This window comes from Nomascus leucogenys, chromosome 24 (assembly GCF_006542625.1).
Source record: "Nomascus leucogenys isolate Asia chromosome 24, Asia_NLE_v1, whole genome shotgun sequence".
NCBI lineage: Eukaryota > Metazoa > Chordata > Mammalia > Primates > Hylobatidae > Nomascus > Nomascus leucogenys.
The window spans coordinates 21,637,659-21,664,414 of NC_044404.1; the positions used below are offsets into that span (position 1 = coordinate 21,637,659).

Below are 26,756 nucleotides of genomic sequence, written 5' to 3' on the forward strand. Positions count from 1 at the left end.
TTGTGCGCACCTCTCCTGTCCCCGCCTGCCCCTCATCACCCTACTGTCCCAGCTGTGAGCTCCTGGTAGAGGGACCTTGGACTCATCCCCATCTCCTGGGCCCTCATCGGGTCCCGTAAGTGATCCCTTGGCGCCCCCTTGTGGCCATATCAGGAGATTCACTGAATATGAGAACAGGGAGAAGGAGGTAATTAACTGAGCACCTAATGTGTGCCAGACACTGTGCTGTATATTTGATACGCACCAGCTCATTGAATCCTCACAACAAACCATTGGGAGAAACACTACCACTCCTATTTTACAAAAGGAAACACTGAGGCTCACGGAAGCTAGTAAGTCTCTCAATGCCACCCACCCAGCTAACAAGAGACGGTGCCAGGACTCAAACCTAGGTCTGCCTGACAGCACAGCCACGTTCTTCCTGCAGTGAGGAAGGGGCCCAGGGTGCAGGGAGGGACAGCACCCCGGGGAGGAAACCACGGGTGGTGCTCACAGAGCCGGTGGCTTGGCTTTGGAGGTGTCCCCAGGCCCAGCAGCTCTGATGGGGACAGGCTTGCTCCCTGCCACCTTGACATCCCTGGACATCTGTCTGGGGTCAATCTGGCCACGGTTCACACAAAGCCAGGCCCAACTCTGGGTACAATAGCGATAAATAGAATTTATTTTATACAACTGTTACCGACATCCACACGGCCACAGGGGCTTCCAAAATGGGTACTGGGGCCAGGAGGCTGGCCTTTGGCGTGGCGCCTAAAAAGTGTGACCAGACACACAAGGGCTCCCAGCAGCTGTGCCAGGCTGCCCCCTCCATGGTGGCCGGGGGAGGCAAGGCCTGGACTCTCGGCCAGCTGAGACTCTTGGCCTGGAGGGCCCAGCATGGGATGGCAGGGGTTAAGCTGGGTGCTGGCTGAGGAGCCAGGTAGGTCCCCATCCCCCATGAGGGGGTCACTTGTCTGTCATGTGTAGGCAGTGGACAGGGCATCGGCAGACCTGTGGCAGAACTGGAGGGTCCAGGAGGCACACTGGGCATAGCCAGCTCCCTGCCCCTCAGCCCACCTGGGGCTCCAGGGACCTCAAGAAGAAGGGTAGGGTGATGGGCGGTCCCTGGGAAGAAAATCCCACCTTCTACGGCAGGTGCATGTAATCACAGTCTTCAGTGACCTCTGAAATAATCTTGTCCATTTGTAGCAGACACGCCCAGAGAGGGAGAGTGACTTGCCCAGAGTCACACAGCAGAACCCAAATCGGAAACCGGGACCCAGCTCCCGACCCAGTGCTCACTCCCCCACATATCACATCCATCTCGTGCTGCTTCCAGGGGGTAAGCTTTCCGCACGGAGCTGTCTCAAACCCTCTCTTCTACCTCGTTCCCTCTGAGTCCAGAGGGATGCTCAGGGGTGATGGAGGCCCAGGGTGGGGGCAAGCCAGGCCCCCAGTCCTGCTTCCACTGAGCAATCCCTGCCCCAACCCGGACCCCCAGGCTGGGGGTGGGGACGATGCCAGCAGCTTCCCTGATCCCAGGTCTGGACGGCTCTGCCCTGCAGAGACAGCCCAGATGGGTGGGCCATGGGGAGGGTGGGGAGGCAGGGGGCAGCCCACGGGCTGGTGTTGGTCTTCAGGGCAGAGGTCCCGTCTTCCTGGGCTTGACACGGCACCTTCCCCTTGTGCTTCTGTGGCCTCATCTGCAGGGCAAAGGGGGATGGAGACACCATGAAACATGGCATGGTGGGTGGCTGGCACCAGTGTGCCCCAACTCTGCCAAGTACCTGCCTCAGGGAACCCTACCCTGGGAGGGGCCCACCCTTGGAATTCCAGGCTCCGGGTCTTTCCATCCCATTGGGAACCCCTGAAACTTCTCCCCACCTGGCAACTGCCAAGTCCCTTTCACACTCCCATCAAATCCTCCAACAACGCAAGGGCAGAGGCCGCAGGGAGGGGCCGTGGCCTGCCCAAGTCACCCAGCAACTGAGGGCCAGGGGGCTCAAACCCAGGTACATAGCTCCCACCCCAAAGAGGTGACAGAAGAACAGGGAGGAATCAGCTCAGCCCCCTACACACCCCCACCCTCTCCCACCAAACACAAGCTGAGGGGCTGAGTCTAACCTGCTCAGTTTCACCTTCAGAGGGGGTGGCCCGGCTAACAGCCCTGCAGACAGACAGTGGTGGTGAGGCAGGTGGCAAGACGGGAGAAGCAACGGGGCGGGAGACACAGATGCGCAAAGTCACTGGCTGTGTCCAAGCCGGGCGAGCCCCACCCCTCCTGGCCTAGGGGGGCCTAGGGGGACCTCTTGGTCCAGCCTCAGCTCCCAGCCTCCCCGCCAGCTCATCCCCTCCCCAGTGGGGCTCCCTCAGCACCAGCCCCAGGAGGCTGCACGTACCAGCTGGGGCATGTGCTGCTCAGATGCTTCCAGCTGGATCTTGATCTCGGGACACGCAGGGTCCCCCAACTTGCCGGCGTCTGGGTGGGGTGATCGAGAGGGGCCTGGGGAGGGGGGCAGGAGGGAGCCACCTCACTGGCCGCGGGGAGGCACCAGGGAGATGGGGGCATAGGTGGGCGGTCGGCACCAGTGCACTCCAACCCCACCCTTAACTTTCTTCCTTGCCGTCCCCCATTATCCTCCGAGACCCTTCCAGAAGAAACCAGCCCTCCAATCCACCCAGCCACCCTAGGCTGGACAATGACCTGCCCGCTGTCCTCCAAGGCAGGGGCAGTCACATCACATACCCACTGCATGGGGCATGGGAACTGGTGCCCAGCCCTGTCCCCCTCCTACCCCAAGGTAGCCCTGCTTCGTGGCGAAGCTGCCCTGTCCTGGTACCTGGGGAGCTGCCCCCACTAGTGGTGCTGACACTGTCCTCCAGCCACGTGCTATAGATGAAGGAGTCCCGCTTGTGGGGTGTTCCTGAGGACGACACGCTCTCCTGGGGAGGGGGTGGAAAGAAGGAGGGAGGTTAGCCCATGCCCTTGGCACTGGCTAGGGCTCCCTCCCAGCCCCTCTCCCTCACTGCATTCCACAACCCCCCAACCGTACCCCCTGCGAGGAGGACGGGCCGAGCCATGTCTGCCCCAGGGAGACCACAGGAGGGCAGAGTCAGGGCAGGCACAGACCCAGGCACACACCACCCACTGCCACTCACTCATTCAACAAACATTCATTGATGTTCTCCAGGGCTTGCCACTGACATAAATCAGGCATGGGCCCTGCCCTCAGGAGCCTGATATCTGGAAGGCAAGGCAGGCTGTGAAGAGACCATTGTAATTCTAGACTTTGTGCCCCAGCGGGCAGGTCCCGGGTCTGCGCTGTTCCCAGCTGCATCTGTTGTATCTCGGGTAGCGCTTGGCAAGGAACAGGGGCCCACTGATGGTTTGCAGAATGAAGAATGATAAAGGGTGTTCCGGGCAAAGCCTGGGGACTGTGAGAACGTAAAGGGGCTTCCTAACCTACCCCGAGAGTAGGAAATCAGGGAAGGCTTTCAAGAGGAGGTGTGTGAGACTCAGTCAAGAAGGATGAGTCAGAGCCAGCCTGGCAAAGAAAGGAGGCGGCGGCAGGAAGAGTGTTCCAGACAGAAGAGATGGCACACGTACAAAGGGCCAGGGGTGCAGTGAGCCTGGGAGGCTTGGGGGGCTGCAACGGAGTACAGAATGTCGGAAGTGGTAAGAGAGGAGACTAGAGAGGAAGGGAGTGACCAGATCTCCAAGAGCTCCAGAGACTGAGCTTCCTGTGGACAGTGCTGGGGAGCCGTGGAAGGCTTCTGAGCAGGGGAGGGTTCGTCTGAGCTGCTCCTTTGGGCCGGGTCCCCTGATACATCTCAGCCACGCCCACGCTCATGGTTCTACTCAGGGTATCTCCAGGGACCAAAGAGCCCCCTTCCAAGCTCCTGTGGAGCCCCCGACCCCCTGAGCCTCTCACCAGGCCTGTGTCCTCTCCGTCCACGCCCTCCGTCTCCTCCACCACGCTGGCGAAGCTGCTGGCACTGGACGAGGAGCGGGAGAAGTCCTTGAGCGCCTCTGCTCTCTGTGCTGCGGTCTCCGCTCTGCCACAGACAGTGCCCCATTAGCCGGTGTCCACCCTGAGCCCCTCCTGGGCCAGGCCCTCACTCCCTTGCCCTCCCCAACCTGGAAGGCCCAGCCTGTAGCAGCCAAGCACCTTTGGGAACCCCTTACAGATCCTTGGGCCTCTGAGCCCCCCAGACTCCCCCTGCAGCCTCCTCCTACCCCCACTGTCCTTCCTAACCCATAAATCTGACCATGTCCCTCCCCTGCTCAAAACCCTTTCCTGGCCTCCCATTTCCCCAGGTAAAGCACAATTGTCCTTGGCGTGGTGTTCAAAAACAGCAGCGGTTAGCGACACTAACATCATCGGGTGCACGTTCACCCTGTGCCGGGCACTGCTCTACGTACCTTTACCTGAATTATCTTATCGCTATGATTATTATACCTGTCTTCCAGATGAGGAGACACCAGGCACAGAGGGGACAGGCACACAACCCAGGGTCACTCAGCACAGGTGGGAGGGCAGGGGATGAGGTCCAGGCAACTCCACAGTCTACTCTCTTAACCCCACAAGGTTTTCATGCTCAGGGCCACTGCGCCTCCTCCCTGGAGTCTCAGTCCTCTCAAATCCCAAAAAGCAAATGTGCCTTTCAAAAATCAGCCTAGGGCTCCCACTCCAGGAGTCCTTCCCTGATTCCTCCTCCCAAGGTGAGAATGACCCTCCCCACTCTGTCTCCTGCATACTGCATCTCCCTGGTCCCTGCCACCCTTTCCTGCCTCTCTGTTCACCTACCCGGCTCTTTAGCCTGGGCTGAATCCTCTCGATTCCCACAGAGCCCAACACAGTGGCAGCTCAGCCAACCGACACCAAATGCAGGGGCAGTTTCCTCACTGGCCGCTGCTTCCATCCCACCCCACTCCAGTACAGCAACTGGAAGAGTCTCCATACAGCAACCGCAGTCAGCTTCTTAACGCATCGCCCTCATAATTAAAATCCTCCCAAGGCTCCCTGTCACACTTAGGATAAAAGTCAAAGCTCTTAGGCCGGGCGCGGTGGCTCACGCCTGTAATCCCAGCACTTTGGGAGGCTGAGGCGGGCGGATCACGAGGTCAGAGGATCAAGACCATCCTGGCTAACATGGTGAAACCCAGTCTCTACTAAAAATACAAAAATTAGCCGGGCATGGTGGCGGGCACCTATAGTCCCAGCTACTCGGGAGACTGAGGCAGGAGAATGGCGTGAACCCGGGAAGTGGAGCTTGCAGTGAGCCGAGATCGTGCCACTACACTCCAGCCTGGGAGAGAGAGCAAGATTCTGTCTCAAAAAAAAAAAAAAAAAAAAAAAAAAAAAAGTCAGAGCTCTTGTACAGCCTGCTAAGCTATAAGCCAGCGTCTGCCCACCTCTCCAACCTCCTTCCCGTCACCACCCAGCACAATGTCACAATGTCTGTCCAGGCCCAGCCCCTGAGATACTCTTTTTTTTAAGTGACAGAGTCTTGCTATGATGTCCAGGCTGGAGTGCAGTGGCTATTCACAGGCATGATCATAGCTCACTGCAGCCTCCAACTCCTGGGCTAAAATCATCCTCCTGCTTCAGCCTCCCAGGTAGGTGGACTCCAGGCATACGTCACCACTCCCAGCCACCCTTCTTTCTGTCCCTGGAGTGTGCCCCAGGCCTCTGCACTGGCCGAGCTCCTCTGCCATGCCAGTCCTAGCAGGGCTGCTTCAGTTCCCAATTCAAATGTCACCCCATGGAGGTGTCTCCCCTGAGGACCCATCTAAAACACCCCTGCCTCCAGTCCTTCTTCATCCCTCCAACCCTGCTTCGGATTCCTCCTATCGCCATGATCCGGCAACAGCTTATGAGGCCGCGTTCTGGTGGACCTGTGGCCGTGAGGCGGGGACCTATGCGCAGGGCACCTCTGTGCTCCAGAGCTGGGCGTGCACAAAGTGCTCGCTGGGTATATGTCAAAGGCGGGCCCCAGAGAATGACCAGGCCCCCCCTGACACCCTGCTGTGGCGCAGTCAAGGCTCCTGTGCTGTCCCGGGCCCAGGCAGGGGAGGGGAAGGACGGTTCACCACTCCCGAGCCCCCAAGCCCCACGTGCCCTGAGCCCCAACCTGTTCTTGGTCGTGGGCATCTCTGGGGAGCTCTGAGTGGATGAGTTCTCCGACTTGGGCTCCTGTGAGACGTGCCCGCTGTCTGGGGTCTTCTGACCAGCCGGAGGGCTCTCCCTGCGGGGCACACGGGGGCAGTGGGGGGATTCAGCACCAGGCCTGGCATCAGGGGTAGCATGAGGCCCAGGCGGTGAGGGGGGTCACACTGCCTCCTGCCTCATACCCAAGCCCCTACCCTCAGGGCCAGCCCTGGGGCAGTCTTGTGGGCTCCCTGGCTAGCCTGGCCAGTGATGGGGTTGGCACTGATGGGGCTATACGCGACAGGATGGGACTCCTCCCAGGTCCTCTCCACAGGAGCAGGTATAGCTGTCCCATTATGGATAAGGAACTAGCCCAGGGACACACACCTAGGACGTGGCAGTGCCAAGACCTGAACCCAGGACTCACAGCACGTGGAGATCTGGCAGCAGCAAGGACAATGCCCGCTCCCCTCCTGGAGCCCTCTCAGGGGACCCGGCCCCGGCCTCACACGCAGTGCCCCGAGTCCCCACAGCAGCCCCATGCCATGGGTTGTGTTCTTGTCCCCTTTCCAGGTTGGGACAGTAAGGCTCAGAGGAGCTCAGTGACTCGCCCAAGGTCACACATGGTTAGTACCGGGGCAGCAGTGCTCACACCTCTGATGTCCAGGGGCAGCCCTGCTGCTGGCCTGGGCTCACTGTCCTCATGCTGCCCACACTCACGGACCCCCAGGCCCATCTGTGGCCACCCCGAAAACCAGCACTAGGCCCTCCCACATGCACTGGGGCCGTGGGAAGAGCATGGGTGCTGGCCCTAGACAGATCAGGGCTCAGATCCTAGCTCTGCCCATCACTGGCTGTGTGACCTGGGCAAGCCCCTTGACCCCTCTGACCTACCACTTCTTGATCTGCATGTGGCACGTTAGGTGACGTGCTGGCCCTGGTGCCCGACCCGCAGCAGGGACTTGACCACACAGCTGTCACTAGTGAGGACGGAGAGGCAGAGGGGCGGGCACTCCCTTCTGCCTGCTTTGCTTTGCCACTGAACGGGGCTCAGGGATAGGGGTGCAGGGGAACGGGGCACTGTCTCCCCCTCACCCACCTCTTCTCCTGCACCTCCTGTATGTTCTCGATGCCAATGGCGCTGCTGCGGCGGGAGCCAAACGGGCCCGACTTCTTCCTCGTGGGGCTCTTCCCAGGGACAATCAGTGACTGTGGGGAGAGGCCCTAACTCAGTGCCACCTTACCTGGGAGCCCCAGTGCCCCCCCAACATCCCCTCTGGGGACCCTGCTGCCCCAGGCCCTGAAGCAGAGTTGATGAGCAAGAAAGAACGAGAGAAGATATCCATCCCCAGAGACAGCCCTCCCAGTTTACGGAAAGGGAAACAGTCCCCAGGAGGGCAAGGGGCTCTCCTGAGCTCACGCGGCAGGACTGCAGGTCAATACTGGCCCAGGATTAGGGCAGGGTCCTGAGGGGGCTGGGGTGGGAGGAGGCCGAGTCCTCAGAATGGCTACCGCTCCCCGCCCCCCAGGGCTCTGTGGGATCTGCAGCCTAAGGGCAGTGGTCAGAGGGCGGTGTAGCAACCCAAGCCCCACCCCGTGCCAGCTACGGCCCCTCCCTGGAACCTCCAAATTGGCTGGGGGAGGTTCTGGCCCAGCAGCTGGAAGACTCTCCCAGCTTCCCACACACTGTGCTGGGATGCCCCAGGCCCCAGAAGCCTGCCCCCAGCTTCTCTGGAGGCAGGAAGGGGTAGGACCCCAGGTCAGTTCGTGGCGGGGAGGAGGAGTCAGGGCAGAGGAGAGGGATGGCGCTCCATGCAGACCGGCGATATTGGGGGACGTGCGGCTGGGTGTAGGGCCTTTGGGTACCGGATCCTGGCAGGGACTGGGCCAGGGTCCCAGGGGCCAAGGCAGGGCCAGAAGCCCCTGGTGAGGGACACTGGCTCTGGCACAGGTACCAGGCCCCAAAGCAGGTGCTGAGTGCCATCGGAGCTGCCGCCACTCCATCCCGCACGCCCTGGGGCCTGTCCCGGGGGCAGAGGGGCAACGTCCCCAATATGGCCTCCGTCCTGAGAGCGAGCAGAGAACAGCGCGTGCAGGCAGCCTCCAGAGCTGGCGGCCCCGCGGGCGACAACCTCTTCCACGGTTCCTATGCCTATGGCACTGCCCCGGCGTCCGAATCTACTCGCACTTTTCCCAGGAATAAGCAATGACTGGCAAGCAGCAGAGGGCGGGGGCAGAGAGAGAGAGAGACAGAGAGAGAGTCAGAGAGCGAGAGAGATGGTGGGAGGGAGACACAGAGAGGAGGAGAGGCAGGGAAAGGAGGAAGACAGACAGAAAAAGGAAGAGAATGGTGCAGGAGGCAATGGGAGAGACAGGGCCGGGGAAGGGAAGGCGAGAAGCACAAGGAGAGACAGAGGACAAGGGAGACAGGGAGAGAGATGGACAGACAGTTACCCGGAGACAGGGACACGCGTGAGCCAGCGAGGGCACACCAGATGGGCACAGAGGGAAATCCAGAGAGACAGGGACGCAAGGACACAGAGACAGGCCCAGGGAGGGTCAGAGACAGAGAAGGAAGACAGGGGAAGGCCGAAAGGAAAAAGCGAGGGTGAGAAGAGCGGAGAAGGGAAGGAGGAGAGGGAGCAAAAAAGACAGGTGCAAGAAGGAAGGAGAAACAGAGAGCCAAAGGGCAGAGAGGCCACAGGACGGGGAGAGGAAAGGGAGGAGGGAACAAAAAAACAAGGAGAGAGAGTAGAATGAAAGGAGGAAACATGGAGAGAGGGAGAGTTGTGCAAAAACAAAACAGAAATGGGTCCGGTTACTGCCACGGTGGGTGCTGCTGGCCTGGTCCTGTCCCTGGGGCCCCTCTCGGCCACCCACAGGAGGCTGGGTCACTCTGGTGGAGAGGAAGGGAGGGGTTGATAAAACTGGGTTGGGAGGAAGTTGGGCCTGCTCCTCACATGACAGTGTGCTTGGTGACTGCTGGACAGCAGAGATCGGGGAATTCCCTCCTGCCACGTGACACAGCCTCACAGCACTGAGCGCAGGGCTTGGCATGCAGTAGACAGTCAATAAAGGATGGATGGATGGATGGATCGGTGGGTGGGTGGATGGATGAATGGACAGATGGATAGACAGAGATGGAGGATGGATGGAGATGGAGGGATGGTTGGATGGATGGATGGATGGGTGGGTGGGTGGATGGATGGATAGATGGATGAGTGGGTGGATGGGTGGATGGGTGGGTGGGTGGATGGATGGATGGATGGATGGATGGATGGAGATGGATGGATGGATGGATGGATGGATGGATGGATGGGTGGATGGTGGGTGGATGGTGGGTGGATGGGTGGGGGGGATGGGATGGGTGGATGGGTGGATGGGTGGGTGGGATGGATGGATAGATGGATGAGTGGGGATGGGTGGGTGGATGGGTGGGTGGGTGGATAGGTAGATGGGTGGATGGATGGATGGGTGGGTGGATGGATGGGTGGGGAGCACAGCAGTGGGTGCAGTGTCCTGGGGTGGCCACTAGGCAGTGGACAGCAGTGAGGCCCATAGCCATAGGCCGTATTCATCCATGTGCCCAGCACTCCTGAGTGTGAGCAGCAGAATCCAAGAACCTGGACAACAGTCAGTGATCACACAGGAGGTGCTCCCTCTGGAGATGCTCACACAGAAGCCAGATTCCCGACACACAATAGGCAGCCACACCACAGAGGCCCTGGCTGCTGCGGACACACAGTAGGAGGTGCTCACAGAGAAAGTACCCACACAACAGATCACTTCCTGACACACAGTAGGTGTTCACTGACATCTAGGGCTTATCACACACAATGTGCTCATATAGCAGTCCATTTTCTGACACACAGTAGGTTCTCACACAGCAGCCCAGGGCTGCGCACACAGTAGGCGCTCACAGAGTTGATGCCCACACAACAGCCCAGGACCTGACACACAGTGGGTGCTCACAGGTACTCAGGGCCAGGCCCACAGTAGATGCTCACAGAGTGCATGTCCACACAACAGCCCAGGGCCTGGCACACAGTGGGTGCCCACAGCCCGACACACAGTAGGTGCTCCCAGAAACCCAAGGCTTGACAGTAGGTGCCCACACAGCAGCCCAGTCCCCAGCAAACAGATAGATACTCAATAAGGAATGAGACACAGAGGCTGTCCCAGGGCTGACCTGCGGAAAGTCACACCTCAATGCATAAGGGGCCAGGAGGAGGGGAGGGCCAAGGAGCTTGGGCAGGGGCTGCAGGCTGCAAGCTGTCAGCACCGCAGTGTCCTGGCCTGGGCACTTCACCCCCCTCCCATGGAAAGCAGTGGCTAGACCAAATCCAGAGCCTAGGATGGGCACGTGGGCAGCAGGGCAACAGAGAGAGGTGGAGCCAGGCCTCAGGAGGCAGAGGAGAGCTGAGGGGCCCCCCAGGGAGGGGCAGGGGCCTGGGGAGGGGGAGGGCACTCACTATTCCAGCCGCCTTGGCCAGGTCGGGGTTGTTGGGCGCGAAGCTCCCGCTGTGGCTGGTGGACACGGTGTTGGGCTTCTTGTTGCTCAGCCCCATGGCATCCATGGACTGGCTGCGGCTCCGGATGACCCGCTGTGAAGGGGGTGGCGGTGGAGGAGGCACAGGATTCCTAAGGGCCGTCCCCTTGGGGAAACCCAGGAGCCCAGGCATCTGGTCTCTCCCTCGTGATGCCACTCTGGGTGAGCCCTGGAAATCCTTTCCCCTGGGCACGTGGCCAGCAGGGCAACAGAGGGAGGTGGGGCCAGGCCTCAATTTCCCTGTGCGTCACATGAGAAGCAGGTACATATGGGGCCTAAGGGTAGCTCAGGTATCGGCTCTGCCACCAACTTGCCGGGTGGCCTTGGGGACACCACTTCACTTCTCTCAGTCTCTGGGACACACAGGCTGCTCTGTGCTGAGTGTCCTCATGTGGCTGCGTAAGGACTGCAGAAGACACTAGGTCATGGCCAAAAGTGTGCACGGAGAGCCCTCTTGACACCTGAGTTTCATTCCTGTTAGGGCCTCTTAGAGCTCTCCTGCCTTCTTTCTTTTCTTCCCTCCCACCCTCCTTCCTTGTTTTTTTCAGACCAATCTATACCAAATGCTTGCTATGGGACCAGCACTTTACAATCACTCTGTCACTGGATCTCCCTGCAAGATGGGGACTAGCAGTCATGCCCATTTCACACACGATGGAACTGAGGCAGGGGTGAGCCCGGCATGCCAGGACCCATGCCCTCCACTCTGGACTCCGCTGCTTCTGAGAAATTCTTTGACCTAATCTAGGTCCACCGTCCAGCACCTACCAGATGTGGGACCATCGGAGTCCTCCTTAAAGGAGACACCTCAGATCCATATTGACCCCACCTGTCCTGTCTCCAGTCCCCAAGCCTCTTTCTCAAAGATGATCTGTTCACCTCAGTTCCTGAGCAGGCCTGGGCAGCTGGGCTAATTCCCTTATTCCAACCCATAGCTCCAGCTGTTTGACCTGCCCTGGGTTGAGGGTGAGGTGTGACCAGCCAGTTGGGCACCTGGAGGATGGGCAGTTATCCTCCTGTGGGTGGAGGAGACGGTGGCAAAAAGGCTGCCACCTGGGGCCCTGTGGCCTGGGTGAGTCCAGACCCTGCCCAGGAACTACTCCACTCCCCACGCTTCTCATTTCAGACAACAGTTGCTGAGGCAGACAGGCAAGGTTTTGCATTTTGCTTTTAAACTTATATTGCACTAACCTAACTCTTTTACAGATAACAATAACTGTATGAGGTAAGTTGCCATTACTCTACTCAACAGATAAAGAAACTGATGCTCACAGAATGCCCAAGCTGGTAAGTAACAGAGCTGAGATTTGAAGTGTCCGTGCTCTTAATGCTAAGCTAAACCAGGGACAGGCAGGGTAGGTCACGCAGGCCAGGTCCCTCTCCAATGATCATGGTTCACACACCTCTTCTGAGAACTCTATTTCTTTCCCTCAGTCAAGACAGAGCCTCTTCTTGGTCCACTTCGAGCCCTGCCCTCATCCCAGACTAGAGCCTCCTTTAGCCACACCCCCACACCATGTCCATTAGCCCCGGCCCCTGACTCCACCCCCAGCCACGTCCGTTCTCAGACTCTACCCCCAGGCGAGCGGCCTCTAGCCACACCTCCACACCATGTCAATCAGCCCCAGTCCGGGACTTCGCCCCAGCCGCGCCCCCTCTCAGACTTCACCTCCAATGCGAACTGCCTCTAGCCGCACTCCCCATGCTGTGTCAATCCCTCAGGCCGGGACTCCACCCCCTCAGCCACGCCCCTTCTGCCAGACTCCACCCCCACACCGTGTCCATCAGTCTATCAGCCTCAGCCTGGGATTCCGCCCTAGCCACATCCCTGCTCCCCGGCCAGTTAGACCTGGGGCCCTTCACCTTGAAAGACTCAAAGAAGCCGCCGCCCCCACTGCCATTCTCCATCTTGTCCTCGTCGCCGCCCAAGCCCATCATGGACTGGCTGTGGATGTGTAGTTCCTCATAGAGCGTCTCCAGGAGGGCGGCCCGCGTCCGCTCCTGTGGGTCAGGCCCGGGCCGTCAGGAGGGACCCCAAGGATCAGCCCTTCGGCCCACAGTTCAAATCCTGGCCACCTTCTGAGGCACCGGCCACCTTCTCTGAATGAGTGGGGGAGTGGGGAGGGCGGAGGGCTCCTGCACCGCCTTCCCCCAGGCCACTCCACAGCTCAAGCAGCCCCCAGGGACCCTCATATGAAGGGCCTCTCATAGCCCCTTCAAGATCTGGCTTCATGTCCCCATCCCCCAGGTCCACCCCCCACCCAGTCCCAAGGTGTCCCTGTCAGCCTAACCGCCTCCCAGTATCTCCTGGGAACTCCTCACTATCCCTCCAGCTTCCTCTCCCCGACCTCCTACTCATCCATCAATCCATCCAGCCCCAGGTGTCCCCGCTAAGGCCAAGGTCTGAACATGGCTTTTCCCTTCCCAGGGACAGGGCTGAAGTTACAGGTTGGAAGGTGAGAAGAGGGTCACCCAGCCCTCACAGCCCATACTCACCTCCAGTTTGGCAAACTTCTCCGCCTTGTAGCAGGCATATTCAGCATTGATCAGCTTTGTCAGCAAAAATTCCTGGAACTCAGGCCCCTGGAAACCCCCAGTGTGGAGGAGATAAGAAAGGGAAGTTGAGATGACACATAAACAAGGGTCTGAACCCCAATGAGGCAGAGGCTGCAGCTCCTGAACCATGCTCTACTGGGGCCTGGGGTCACCCTCTTCACTCCCAATAGGGCATCTCCCTGGGCTCACCTCCCCAGGTACCTTCAAGGGGCCCCAGTGCCCTTCATGGCTGCCCACGCCCTCGGGAGAGCAAACTCCACAGATGTTGGGGTCTCGACCTACTGCTTCAGTCTAGGGTAGCAGAACACGCTATGTACAGAGCTGAAGCCCAGGCTTGAAGTGTGCCCCTCCCCAAACATTTTAGAAGAAAGAAGAGACTGGAACTGTCAGAAAGAGAATAGAAATGAGGAAAGGCCAGTCTACTAAGGAAAGTGCAAAACAATCGTGTAGTTTATTCTGTGACCTTGTGAAAAAAAAAAAAAAAAAAAAGGTGTTTTCAAGATGAATGGAAAAGCCAGGCCCCAGTTGCAGTTAGGGGAGCCCAGCTGCCCTGGCACACAATGAAGCTTTGAGACCTCATAAGGCAGAATGTGTATGCACCCCCCCAGGCCCCCACCCATTTTGTCCTGCTCTGCCCATGACTTGGGGGGTGCCCCTCACCTTCCTGAACACGGCGGGGTCCGGGAGGGGGGGTCCGAAGAAGGGCACATCATCTCTTGCAGTGACAGAGACCTGGAAGGGAGGGCAGCTGTCTGTTCCTGTGGAGCCTGGGGTCTGCTCTGCCCCACCCCAGCCAGAAACCCCTGCTTCGCCTCCCTGGCCTGCCCCTTGGTCAGGGAGGCCCAGTGACTGTGGGCTGGATGAATCTTTCTTCCAGAGATTTCTGCCCTCTATCTTTTGCCCTGAATTTTAGTGGTGGAGATGGGTAGGGGCCTCAGGAATCATTGGGATGGTGAAGGCAGAGGAGGCTACGGGAGGTGGAGGACAGTGATACCAGGCCAGGAGGCAGAGGAGGGAAACTGTCCTCTCTGAGGGGGGGAGCTTTGGGGAAGACACGGGGCGTGGTGTGAACAGTGCACCACGGAAGCCTTCCACGGTCCCCCTGTTATAGCTGGAAAAAGTGAGGCTCAGAGGGGCATCCCAGGGAAAGCAGAGCTGCAGCCAGGGCCCTCGCTGATGCCCCTGGGAGGCTCCAAGAGCGCCCACCTTGTAGAGGGGTCCATCAGGGCCCCCGCCCTCAGCCTGCACCACTACGTAGGCGTGCAGGAAGTTGGATGCGATCATGTCAGGCACGAACGGAGTGTTCTCATCCTGGAAGACCACAGCCACGATGTCATTCCCGATGTGCCGCTTCCGCTGCAACTGAGCACAAAGCCACGGGCCTTCACGGTCTGGCCAGAGGGGGCCCACTGGGGAGAGGGGTGCCCACGGGAGTTTAGGAGGGTTTGGGGTAGTCAGAGGGCACATCTAAGGATTTGCTTTACCCAAAATAATATAGCAAAAACACTTGTCTTAAAACTATTTTAGTTGAAAAATGGCCTGTTTGGAACAGCGTACACTCTTCAGGTGACGAGGGAACACTAATATCCCAGACCTCACCACTAATCAGTTCATCCACGTAACCAAAACCCACTTGTACCTGGATATCTATTGAAATTACAAGAAAAATTATTTTAGTTTTCTTGGAATGCTGCGACAGAAGATGAAACCAAGGCCAAGAGAAGTGACTTGGAAGGTGCTCTAATGAGCTATAATGAGCTTGGGGACTCGAGCCCAGGTCTCTTGGTCCCCAGACCGTACCTCTCAGCCCTTCTCCTATCTCAATGCCCCAAACATGGCCCCCGATCGAATAAACAAGCTCAACTTGGTATACATTCATGTTGCTAAAATGAACACAGACCCTTAGGAAACGAAAGTTAAGAGACACTAAAAATAAGGAATAACTATTTCCATTTTTCTCACATTTCCCTTTTATCCCTCTGGGCTGGGGACCTGATTGGGAAGGCAGATAGCCCTGTAGGAGGCTCAGGACAAGGGCACACACTTCCGAGTTCAGTTCCTGGCACGTGCCTTGCATGTCCTCGAGTCCAGGCCTTTGCAGAAGCTGTTCCCGCCACCTGGAGCATGTCCCATCCTTCTCCCAGCTCCTTCACAGCCTAAAAGTCACTTTCTCTTGAAAGCTTTTCCTGACTCCCACCTCTGCCAAGACTACATGTCCCCACATGACCCCATGATGCTCTCCACTCCCCATAAAACACCAGCTCAGATCTGCTGAACTCTTGCAACGTACTAGGCACTGTTCTAGTCCCTCTATGCACCCACGCATTTATGCTCACCTAGGAAGTGGGTGCCATTCTGACTGTAGAAACCAAGGCTTTCTGTCTCCCCTGACCCAACGAGAGCCCACAAGTGGGGACGCTGATCATTTCCATCTCTGTCCCAGGGCCCGGCGCTGAGCCTGGAGTGATGGAGGCTGAACGGACAGGTGGAGGGGGAGGAGAGGTGGAAGATGGGAGGCAGGTGGGGGTGCCCAGGCTACCTGCTGGGCGTCCCCTTCTGTGTAGGGCAGCTTGGTGGACACGTGAAACATGATCTCCTTGTTGCGGAAGTTGCAGTACACAGATTCGGTCCCCGTCTGCCCGTGGGTCACGTCCAGGCCTCCTCGGAACCTGCCCCCGGGCCCCCCAGGCCACGGCTCAGTCTCCAGCCCCGGCCAGGCCTCCATGGGGCCAGGACAGGGGCTCCCTCCCTGCCCAGGAGCACAAGTCAGATTACACTCTGCTCAGCCCACCCTAATACTCACCCCTTGAAGTCCTGCAGTTTGACCTTCTGGCCAAGAAATTCAAGGAACTCCACGAAGGCGGGACTTTCCTCGTTGGTGCTGAAGAGTTCTTCCTCGGAGGTCTGGGGATGAGGGGCCAAGGTCATTGAGCTGGAGTTCCTGAGAAGCCCCTGCCCTCTGTCCCTACTCGGACCCAGAGAGGGCCGGAGGGAGGACCTCTGGCAACCCTTGGGCTCCCGAATCCCTTGGCCGGTGTGCTGCCCTGGAAAAGGTGTGAGGCTCCAGATACAGGGCCGGGTGGGGAGGGGCAGCAGGGAGGAGGAGGTGAGCACACCTGCCCGAGCTTCTGATAAATGACGCCAAACTTGAAGTTATTGCTGATGACATGCTCGTCAAAGGTGACGATGAGCCGGGAAGCCTGCAGGAGAGGACGCCGGGTGAAGAGGCTGCGTGTGCAAGCTGCCATTCGACGTGCTCTTCCCCCGTGCCAAGCACTGAGCCAGGCGCTCTACACGCATCACGTCATGTAATTCTCAGAACAAGCCTGGGAGGGAGACAGTCCAGCTGTCCCCTCTGAACTTCAGGTTCAGAGACCTTAAGTGACTCGCCTAAGGTCAACAGCTTGCAAGCACGTGCAGGCTTGGGATTTGACCCCAGGTCCGTTGGATTCCAAAGCTTAAGCTCATTGCTCCTGAGTTTTGCCGTGAGCCCCGGTCCTGCCACGCCAAGCCCACCCCTACTCCACTCTAACTCCCAACTCACTCCTCGCCTCCTCTGTAAACCCACACCATCCTCCCAGAACAGGCCACATCCCACCAATTTGCTGTGGGCATTGAGCGAGTTCTCCTCCTCACCTTAGGCCTCAGTTTCCTCTCCCATAAGCAGGAGGTGGGCCCTGGTTTCTGAAGCCCCTTCAGGATACCTTTTCTGGACCACACCACCTCACACTGCTCCAGAATTCAGTCAGGGACACAAGGGTTTACCTGTCTGTCCTCTTCCAGGAGGTGCCCCTGGCTCATCCAAGGCAGAAGCCCGTGCCCCTAGCCCCACACTGTCACAGTGCCTAGAGCCCAGCTCCCAGCATCCGAGCAGGAAGTGCCGGGGCTATTCTCTCTCTACAGGTCTCCTCTGGGATAAAAAGGCAAGGCCAGTAGAAAAGACACCCGTTCCAGAGGAGGACTGTGGCACAGCTTGCTCTCAGGAGGGTCCCCAAACATCACAGAGGTTCCAGATGTGAGTGAGGCCAGCCTCGAAGGCAGACAAACTAAGGCTTAAACGCAGGCCCTCCTATCTGCTGTGCACCCTGGGGGAAGGCACAGGCCCTTTCGGTGGCTCCTCTTCTGCAAATTTTGGATTTCACAAGGTTATTGTGAGGATTAAATGAGAGAACCTGGGGAAAATACCTGGCACACAGAAGGTGCTTAATAAATGCTCAGTCTTCCAGTTACTCACCCACCCTCAGTGAGCTGTGCCCAGATCCAACCATACCTTGGGGTAGAGCACAGGATAGAACCGATCCACGTTGACGTCTTCACACACCAGCTGCAGGAGGAGATAAGGGAGGGGCGTGGGGCGTGGGGCCAGGGAGGAGAGGACGGGGCTGCCTGGGCCTCCCTGGTCAAGGTCTGGGGAGGAGCCATGCTGGGAATGGCCAAGGCTAAAGCAGGACTCTGGGTTCACTGTTGCTCAGGGAACGGAGGTCCCCTGAGATCTGAAGGTGCTATAGAGAAAACCAAAAGCACACAGGCAGGGGACGGGGGCCCAGGAGAACACGTGGCAGCCCAAGACACGGCGGGAACACGTGAGAGACAGCCTCAGGATAGGGTGGCAGCCCAGGGCTAGGGCCTACAGCTGAAGGGGGCGCGCCAAGGCAAAGCTGAAGCCCCACAGGTGCCCATCTGCGGGGCCAACCAGGGAAGCTCAGGAGAGTGGAGGCCTCACCTTTGCCATCTGGACGACATTAGGGAACTCGGTGAGGCAGGAGATGGGGATGACATCATGGTATGTCCGGCACTTGGTCCTGGGAAAAGAAAGTCACACGATGAAAGCCTGGGCAGCTGGACAGGAAAATGGGAACCCCACTCCCCACAAAGTAAGGCCAGAAGTGGGTGGACCACAGCGAGGACCAGAGGTGATGATGGGTGTTAGGCTGACTCGGGTACTAACTTGCTGTGCAACCTCAGGCAAATCTCTGCCCCTCTCTGGGCCTTGATGAAGAGAGTAGGTCAAATGAGATGGGCTCTGAGATTGTAAGACCTCAGCCCTTCCTGCCATCTCGGGACTCCCCCACCACCCTCACCTGAGCAGCAGCCGCAGGTGCTCTTGGTCCCCGATGACATCGTACTTGAGTGAGAAGACAAGGTGGCCGAGGGCAGTGTCCAGTGAGTAGTAATTGAAATGCTCCTGCAGTGGGAGGTGGGGGCCAGGGGAGGGGGTGAGGCTGAGCATGGGGCTTTTGGAAACGAGGCCAGAAAGCCAACCCACTCCCAGATGCAGGTCCTTCGCCCATAGCAGGTGTCACGGCTTATAGCAGACCCCACGTCAGACAGACCTGCACTCAGAGCCCCACTCTGCCACTGACCAGCTGGGCAGCCTGAGGAGGTCACTTGGCCTCTCTGTGCCTTGCTTTCCTAGTCTGCCAAATAGGAGGGAACCCTGTACTTTGGTGGCGGCCAGGACTGAAAGGGATGAAGTGCCTGGCTCAGTTCAGTGAAGGTGGGTAGTAACACCAGATCTCTGGGTGCTCATCGAGTCGGGACCATATTCGGACCTGCATGCCTGTCTTCAGCCCTGGTCCTTCTCAGGGCTGGGCACCCAGCAGGTGCTCAATGAGCAAAAGCTGATTGCCCAACCTGTGACTCTGTGGCCCCTGAAGCCAGGGCCCGTGAGAAACAGGAAGCGAAACATCTCATAACACACAGGGCGGCTGGCCAGGCAGGTTTCCACCTTCCTGTCTCACCTGGAGGAGAGGGCACAGGGCTGGGAAGACACCCTGGGGAGTATCAGGGGTGGCTGTGGCAGGGATGGCACCCCCAGAGAGGAGCCCAGGGCTGGCACCTCCGAGTGGGGAAGTCCCAAAGCCGAGGGCTGGAAGTTCAGGGAGACACCACCCAGCCTGGCCCCGGGCTCCCCCTGCCAACCTCAGCCCCAGCCCTAGCCCAAGCCCTGGGAGTGGAGCCGGCTGCCCGGCCACACCCGCCCCAGGAATCATCCTAGAAGTACATCCTGTTCAAACATGAACACCTGTGCTCAGAGGCCAGGAGCAGATAGAGGCAGGGGCCCAGTGGATGTGCCCCACGAATCCACAGCTCAGGGGCATTTTCAATGGACCTGGGCAGAGTCCCCCAGCTCTGCCTGGGCACAGAGTGGCAGAAACCCCCAAATGCTTGACATCATCCAGCAGAGAGGGAGTGGCAGGCACTTGATAAGGAGGCACTTGGTAGGGAAGTCCAGAGAGTGGGGAGTTTACCTGGACACCCCCAAGCCCAGAGGAGCCCCCAGGACACAGTGGGAGAGTGGGCTCAGGGTCCCAAGAAGTCAACGCCCAAAGTCATCCTAACCTCCCCCCCCTTCCAGGATAGGGCCCAGTGCCTGGGCACCTGGCTGCTTCCCCCGTTACCCCACCGGGAGTCAGGAAGGGGCCCTGCCATTCTGCCAGCCCTGGGGCTTCTCCCCTCACTACTGCTAATCTGATCCTGGACATGAGGCCTCTTCTCTTTTTTTCTGAGATGGAGTCTTGCTCTGTTGCCCAGGCTGGAGTACAGTGGCACCATCTCAGCTCACTGCAATCTCCACTTCCCAGGTTCAAGCAATTCTCCTGCCTCAGCCTCCCGAGTAGCTGGGATTACAGGCGCCCAGCACCACACCTGGCTAATTTTTGTATTTTTGGTAGAGATGGGGTTTTGCCATGTTGCCCAGGCTGGTCTTGAACTCCTGACCTCAAGTGATCTGCCCACCTCGGCCTCCCAAAGTGCTGGGATTACAGGTATAAGCCACAGTGCCCGGCCGCCTCTTCTGACCCTCCAGCCTGCACTTCTTCAGAGCCTACTGTACTCAAGGTCCACTACCTTCATCTGTTCCTACCTTCATCTGTCACTTGTCATTCTTTCAACAAACTTTTCTGAGTGCCAACCATGTGTTTGGCTATACAGTACCCCCAGATCCTACCACCTGCCAGACCCAGCTGGGAACCTCTGGACAGCAGGTGCCGGATGCAGGTCTCGCTCCACCTCTAGGGCTCAGCTGGGAAGTGGAATTCCATGCTGGGTTCTGGGTTTGTTCCCAGGCAAAGGCTCCTGAACCTGGGCTTGCTGGTTTAGTCCCAGTCACAGTGGATCCTCCCCTAACTCCACTGGTTAGCACCAGTGTCTCCCAGAGTTAGACCAATGCCCCGGCCCAGACGGAGGTCACACATCTTTCCAACCCCCAAGGAGTCACCCCCTCTTCCCAACACACACACACACACACACACACACACACACACACACACACACACACACACAGTGACGAGGAGCATGATCTCTCCCGTGCACCTTAATGGAAGGTCAGCCAAAGCTGGTTCAATTCCCAGGCTTAGTCATTGTGTGACCTTGACTAAATCATTTACCCATCTGAGCTTCGGTTTCCTCTTCTGCAAAAACAGAATAATCCTGATATCACCAAGTAATTATGAAGACATGAAAACAGCTAACATTAACTGAGTATTTACCATGTGCCTGGCGTGGTTCTAGAAGCTTTGCATGTACTTTTATTATCCCCGTTTTCACAGATGAGGAAAGTTAAATAACTTGCCCAAGGTCACACTAACAGTTAATGGAAGAGCCAAGATTCCCACACATGCCACGAGGCTCCAGAGCCCACGACCCACTTCCCCATTTTGGCTCTATGCTGACGAAGAGACAGCACCCGGCCCGCAACCTGACACACAGGTTCCCGGCATGGGACCTCCCTTTGGCTCCCACAACAAACACTCTGACGAGTTGCTGCTGGGCAGGGTCCCTCCTCTGTGCTGGTGGCGGGGCAGGGGCTGCATTAATCCATGACATTACTGTTCTCCTAACTCCAAGCTGCCCGAAGGGAGCGCCTGAGTCTATTGTGTTGGCTGCTGTATACCTGGTGCCTAGAACAGGGCCAGGCACACAGCTAGTGCTCATTATTTGCCACCCCTGACTGAGCACTTACTTTGTCCCAGACGCCACTGTAAACACCTTACAGATATCAGCTCAGTGAAGCCTCACAGCAACCTCAGGAGGTGGGTATCATTACCACCAACCACCATTTTCACAGATTAGGAAATGAGGCACAGAGAAGTTAAGCGATTTGCCCGATGTCCTGTGTAGTGGGTGGCAGAGCCAGGATTCAAGCCCTGGTAGAGTCTCTGCCGTGAACCACCATGCCATAATGCTGCCTTTGTAATCAATGTTTGTTGAATGAACAAGTGATTCCGCCATGCATGTTCCTTGGGGACTGGGAGTGTGTGTGGTGGGAGCACGTTCACTCAGGGCTCTAGGACTGTCACCCAGCCCTGGCCCATGGGTTCTGCTCCCTCCCAGGCCCAGCCTCGAATGGGGCTGAACTGTGACCCACCCCAGCCAGTCCCGCTGCACCAGGCGGCCACCCACCTTGCCGAGAAAGTGCTTCCGGTAGATGCGGGCTGTGGGGTTGCACTCGAGCTTCACCTTGGTCGTGGGCGACTGCAGTGGCTCTGTCTCGGGGATGCTGGTGATTTCGTGGTTGGTGCCCTCAATCCAGTAGCCCCCAAACTGCGGCAGCAGGATGAGGGGGAAGGGTCCTTCTCGCCCCAAGACCTGAAGAGGGACTCAGCTGACAGCCACCCCACACCGTACCCCACTGGGGGCCCCAGGACACCCTCCCAACTCAGACCTGGAGCCACTTCTGTCATGGCTAAGGGGTATGAGGGGACAGGCCAGAGCCTGTGTGGGCCCCAGGGTTCTGCTCCAGCCCTTTCCCTCAGCCAGACCCAGACAGTGCCGAGACCCAAGTCTCTAAGAGGGGGTGTGGGGGCAGGTAGAGCTGGAGCATGACCTTGGCCCGGGAGGCTGGAACATTTGGCTCAGAAGGCCTGAGGGTTCAAATGGGCTCTGAGGCCTTGGGCCTGGAAATTAAGTCTCCAGCCCGCAGCAAGGCCTGAAGGTCAGGCTCCTAAGGAGGAGGACCTGGTATCCAGAAGCCCTGCGTAAGTACCTCCTGGGCTTGGGTAAGGGTGGGCGTGGGGGTCTAGCTGAGTACCTCGTGCACGCTCGGGTAGGGAATGTAGTCCTCCTCTGTCTGCAAAACACGAACAGGGCAAGGGTCTCTCCATCTGTCCGTCCTCCAGTCCCCCCAGAGCTCGCCTCTGCTTGGCCAGCCTCAGGGCTGAGAGTGTAGATGGGGCCCTGGCCTCATCGCCTCTTACAGATGGGCAGGGGCTGAGGCAGGCTTAGCGTGCTGAGTGCTGGCATCTTCTGGGACTCTCCTTGCCTGGAGAAAGGAGGTCTCACTGCCTCCCCAGAAGAAACCGCTGGACTGCCTGGAGGGCTTGTTAACACGGGTTGCTGCACCCCACCCCAGAGCTTTGGATGCAGCGGTCTGGGCGGGGTCTGAGAATGTACATTTCTCACAGGCTCCCAGGTGGCACTGACGCTGCTGGTGTGAGGGCCTCTGCTCCGAAGACAGCATCAGGCTTACTGCCCGTGCACCCTCCTCTAACCCTCACCCTGCAGCCCTGGGCCCACTCCACCAGGCCTGGTCTTCTAGGGTCGCTGGGATCCCAACTCACCAAGAACCATAGGCTAAGAAAAGTGGGTCAAAAACAAGAGCCTCCCTCTCATCCTGCTGGGTCCCCTGCCTCCGGTCAGTCTCCTCACCAGTGGCTGGGGGGGCACCCAGGCCTGCCTCCCTATCACTCCCTCCCCATCCAGACAGCAGCTTCATGGAGCAGGAGCTCATAAGTCTCCTAGGGCCTGGGTTGGAGTCTTCCTGCAACTGCTGGTCATCACTGGTTTCAGGGAAAACATTTGGCAGCAGCTGTCTTTGAGAGATGAGGGCTCCGAGTTTGGGGCGGGGACGCCTGGAGAGGCAGGGGGAGTCTGCGGCGGTGAAGACGGAGAGGAGGAGCTAGAATAGAGGCCCCGGCCCTCCAGCAAGAGAGGGGTTCTCCCCATCACAGAACTCCTAGAGGGCAGGGGCTGGGTCTACCCTGCTCGCAGCTGTGGCCCCCCCCGCCTCCCGCGCCTGGCACACTGTAAGACTACTTGCTGAAAGGGGATGGATTTCCTGCTTGATGGGCAGCACTTCCCGGACCCCCTCCACCCCCTAGAGAGGGAGGCAGACTGCCAGGCCCACCTACTTTGAGGGGCGGTGGGAAGGAGCAGCGTTGTTCATCCATCCTGCTTCCCTGTAAGAGAAGGCAGCACTGTTACACCCTCCCAGGCCGGCCGCCAGGCGCTGCCTCCCCTCCCCATGGCATGCAAGGGGAAAGCCCTAGGAGGCGGCCCGCAAAGGTGGGAGTACTCCCAGGGCAGGGTGCTAGCTGGCTGGGGGCCCTGGGCCTCTCTGAAGGGCTGGCTGTCCCAGTAGTGACCGGAGCTGGAGGCTGGCAGCCTCAGGGAGGGCTGGGGACTCTGTGGGAATGCATGTGCCACTGGGAGTGGGGGCAGGGGAGGTGCACATGCCGGTGTGCGCGCTGGTGGGGGGGCTGTTATCTACACAGATATGTGTTGAGGGAGAGGGGGAGGGGGAGGGAGAGGCAGAGACGAGACAGAAAAACAGAGAAATAGGAGACATTGGAAAGAGACAGAAAGAGAAACAGGAGGCATCGAAGTTTAGAGGGTATTCAAGGCGCTCCCACCCCAGCACCCCCTGCCCACCTCCCAATGCATACCTATGTGAAAAGCAGACGGGGCTGTGGGGTGGAGGGTGGAGGGGTAATACCTCCCACTCCTGCAGCACAGTCTCTGGCTGACAGGCCCCCAGCATCTGTCCCCTCCTCCAGTTCCATTCCACCTGGGCCCCCCACCACAAAGCCTGTGGTGTCTCTCACTGGGTGAGGGGCAGTGTGTGTCTGTGGGGTGGGCTGATGTACTGACCCCAGCCCTGTTGCAGTTCCACACAGGGATGGGAGCTGGGAGCCTAGATGGACTCTGGCGTCAGAGAGGGGGTTGGGCATCCTCTACCCTGACCTCCAGACAGAGGACCCTGGACAACCAGTAGCCACTGTCTTTTACTGGCGTGGCCTGTCCTCAGAGAGGTGAAGGGCTGGAGATGCAGCAAGGGCCCCCCAGCCCCCAGCCCAGCCAGCTCTGTGGCTCCCCAGAACAGGCCACAGAGCCATCCTCACCTGCATCTTCTCAATCATCTCAAATAGATCTGTGTTCTGCAACAGAGACAGGGGAGAGCAAGGTCAGCTGATCCCACCAAGCCCCAGAGGAGTCTCCACCCGCCCCGGCCCTCCGGGTCCCACCAGCTCCAATCAGTGACCGAGGCACCTGTCTGAGCAGCAAGTGGGAGTGGCGGGAGCATCGTGGGAGGGGGCTCTGTGTGGGAGACCCATAGGGTCTGGCCAATTGCCAAGTGAGGTGAGCCCAGAGCCCAGGGCCCAGGACCAGAGCCACCCACCCACTCAGTCCTGCTCCCTGAGGGGTTGCTACCCTTGGGGAGGGACAGATTGCCCCAAGTCCAAGCTGCAGAGATGAGCCCATCCTGGATCCCCAGGAGGGGTCTGTGCTTCTCCCCACCTCTCCCGGAAGGGGGCAAGGCTCAGTCAACCAGGCTTGGGCCACAGCCCACTGCTCAGACAGCCCACCCCTCTCCAAGCAGAGTGAGCTGGGGGTGCTTCAGGGGAGAGGACACTGGGATGCCCACCAGCCCAGCACCTGTGCATGAGCCACCTGAACCCTCACACGCTCGAGCTACCCTCTCCTGAGGTGAGCCAGGGCACACGCAGAGTTAATCCCGTGTCTGCCAGCTGCGCTTGGCAGCCCTAGCCTCTCCAGTGCCAACTCCCTGTGAGCCTTCCTGGAAGGCGGCATCCCTGCTGGCTGGCCCAGCTGGGGGCTGGGCCTGGAAGCCCCCAGAGCCTCCAGGATGGTGACCCTCCCCCTGCCCCTCCAAGGCTCAGCTCAGGCGGCTCCTGCTGACATATATGCTATGGAGTTGTACACCAGGAAGCACTCACACTCTCTCTCTCTCTCCGTCTTTCTCCCTCCTCTCCTGCTTGCACACACAGAAGCCTGCACACCAATATTTAAAGTCCCACTGCACCATGTATATGTTTCATGTACCAAGAAAACAACACACACAAACACATATGATGGGGACTGTGCACAGTGATTCTTAGAGCTATATACTAACACATAAATATACACGTTGGCGTTCTGAGTTACACAGGAGCACACCCACTCACACACATGCAGGTCCAAGTACCAGGAGAGATACACACACAAATGCAAACCCACACCTGTGCAGGTCTGCACACCAGTAACTGCACACAAAGCTACGGTAACACCACAAACCACTCTCATGTGTGAGAACAAGATGCATGACAACACGCAGCCACAGAGGCGGGCAGGTGTGTCCAGGGAGACCCAGATGCAACCCCACACATGGCTACAAGCCCTACCTGCCCCGGCAGGGTCACATAACAACAGTAAATGAGACTCAAAAGGTATCCAGCAACTGCCGGGGTAGATAATCCCCAAGGATGAGGGCCAGGGTCTGAACCTCACACAGCCCTCACCTGCACACACACACAGAGCCCTGGGAAAGGTCACAAGATACAAGCCCGTATAAATGTGCACACTGTGAGGCCTGCCCATAGAGGCAAGACCCACCTTGTAAAACCCACCACAGGAGTCCATAGGACACCTTGACCATGGTCACCTATGGTCACACCCAACACCTCTGCATTTGAAAGAGACAATTCCGCAGGCAGTTACAGCAGAAACCACAGACACACACCTAAAGTCCAGGCAGACAAACATGCCTGTCAACACGACACACTATGACAGCAACTTTGGCTTCTGTGCCCAGGTCAGCCACACAACCTCAGCTGGGCACGGCCCCAAAGAGTCACAGTGATGATGGGTGCATTAATGTCCCCCATTAAGACACCCCACTCAGGGTGACCAAACGTAGCCAGGAACACTCTAATACGCCTTGCTGCACTGGGAATCAGTCACATAAACACTGACACATGGTCCTGTCACCGAGTGTACACACAGCAACAAGCAACACCCACAGCTACAGCCTCACAGGGAGCAGCAGACGCCCTGACACATGCGAGGGCTCTGAGAGATGGGGCCCAGATGGGGGGTGCCCCACATGAAAGCACCACCACAAAGTGGCCCTGGAGCATTCAGAGCCCCCCAAACGGGGCAGGGGCAGGGTAAAGTGGTCCCGACGGTAGCACGCGCCCACACACACCCTGCGGCTGCAGCCCAGAGCCACAGTGCCACCCGGGAGGCCACAGCAAGAGCCCCAGGGTCCGGGACCCCAGGGTAGGGGTGCGCCCCGTGGCCAGTGTCAGCCCAGAAGCTCACACGCCCACCATGACGGAGCCTTGCGCGCCCGCCCTGGCTAGGGCAGAGCCGGCCGGGCTCCCCAGCAGTCGGGGTGACCCAGCCCCGGGGTCCCTCCGCCATGCCGCCCCGCCCGGGTCCTCACCTGCCAGCTGGCCCCAGCGGGCAGCGAACCCCTCCGCGGACGGCCGGGTGGCGCCGGGGGCCGCGGCTGTGCCATC

General features: G+C 58.7%; 1 protein-coding gene across 14 annotated transcripts in view; it reads right to left on the bottom strand.

The window, feature by feature from the left end:
• Positions 1-638: 638 nt before the first annotated feature.
• Positions 639-26,756, bottom strand: part of RAP1GAP (RAP1 GTPase activating protein) — a 73,367-nt gene continuing 47,249 nt past the window's right edge. For 5 of the 14 annotated variants that reach the window (XR_004028408.1, XR_004028407.1, XR_004028406.1 and 2 more), the window contains 23 exons: positions 24,357-24,392; positions 23,367-23,414; positions 22,268-22,306; positions 21,640-21,825; positions 18,318-18,421; positions 17,960-18,038; positions 17,507-17,560; positions 16,353-16,436; positions 16,040-16,140; positions 15,776-15,905; positions 14,443-14,598; positions 13,897-13,968; positions 13,177-13,263; positions 12,544-12,681; positions 10,604-10,735; positions 8,087-8,341; positions 7,231-7,340; positions 6,115-6,228; positions 3,912-4,035; positions 2,820-2,922; positions 2,379-2,513; positions 2,104-2,146; positions 639-1,682 (listed from right to left, as the gene is read on the bottom strand). Coding sequence is in view for 7 of the 14 variants with exons in the window: in XM_030805223.1 (XP_030661083.1) it covers positions 2,138-2,146; positions 2,379-2,482; positions 2,820-2,922; positions 3,912-4,035; positions 6,115-6,228; positions 7,231-7,340; positions 8,087-8,341; positions 10,604-10,735; positions 12,544-12,681; positions 13,177-13,263; positions 13,897-13,968; positions 14,443-14,598; positions 15,776-15,905; positions 16,040-16,140; positions 16,353-16,436; positions 17,507-17,560; positions 17,960-18,038; positions 18,318-18,421; positions 21,640-21,825; positions 22,268-22,306; positions 23,367-23,414; positions 24,357-24,392 (2,265 nt within the window). In the remaining 7 variants the exon portion in view is untranslated. The remainder of the gene's footprint in view (positions 1,683-2,103; positions 2,147-2,378; positions 2,514-2,819; positions 2,923-3,911; positions 4,036-6,114; positions 6,229-7,230; positions 7,341-8,086; positions 8,342-10,603; positions 10,736-12,543; positions 12,682-13,176; positions 13,264-13,896; positions 13,969-14,442; positions 14,599-15,775; positions 15,906-16,039; positions 16,141-16,352; positions 16,437-17,506; positions 17,561-17,959; positions 18,039-18,317; positions 18,422-21,639; positions 21,826-22,267; positions 22,307-23,366; positions 23,415-24,356; positions 24,393-26,756) is intronic. The other 9 variants (XM_030805230.1, XM_030805227.1, XR_004028404.1 and 6 more) reach the window with 8 other exon arrangements.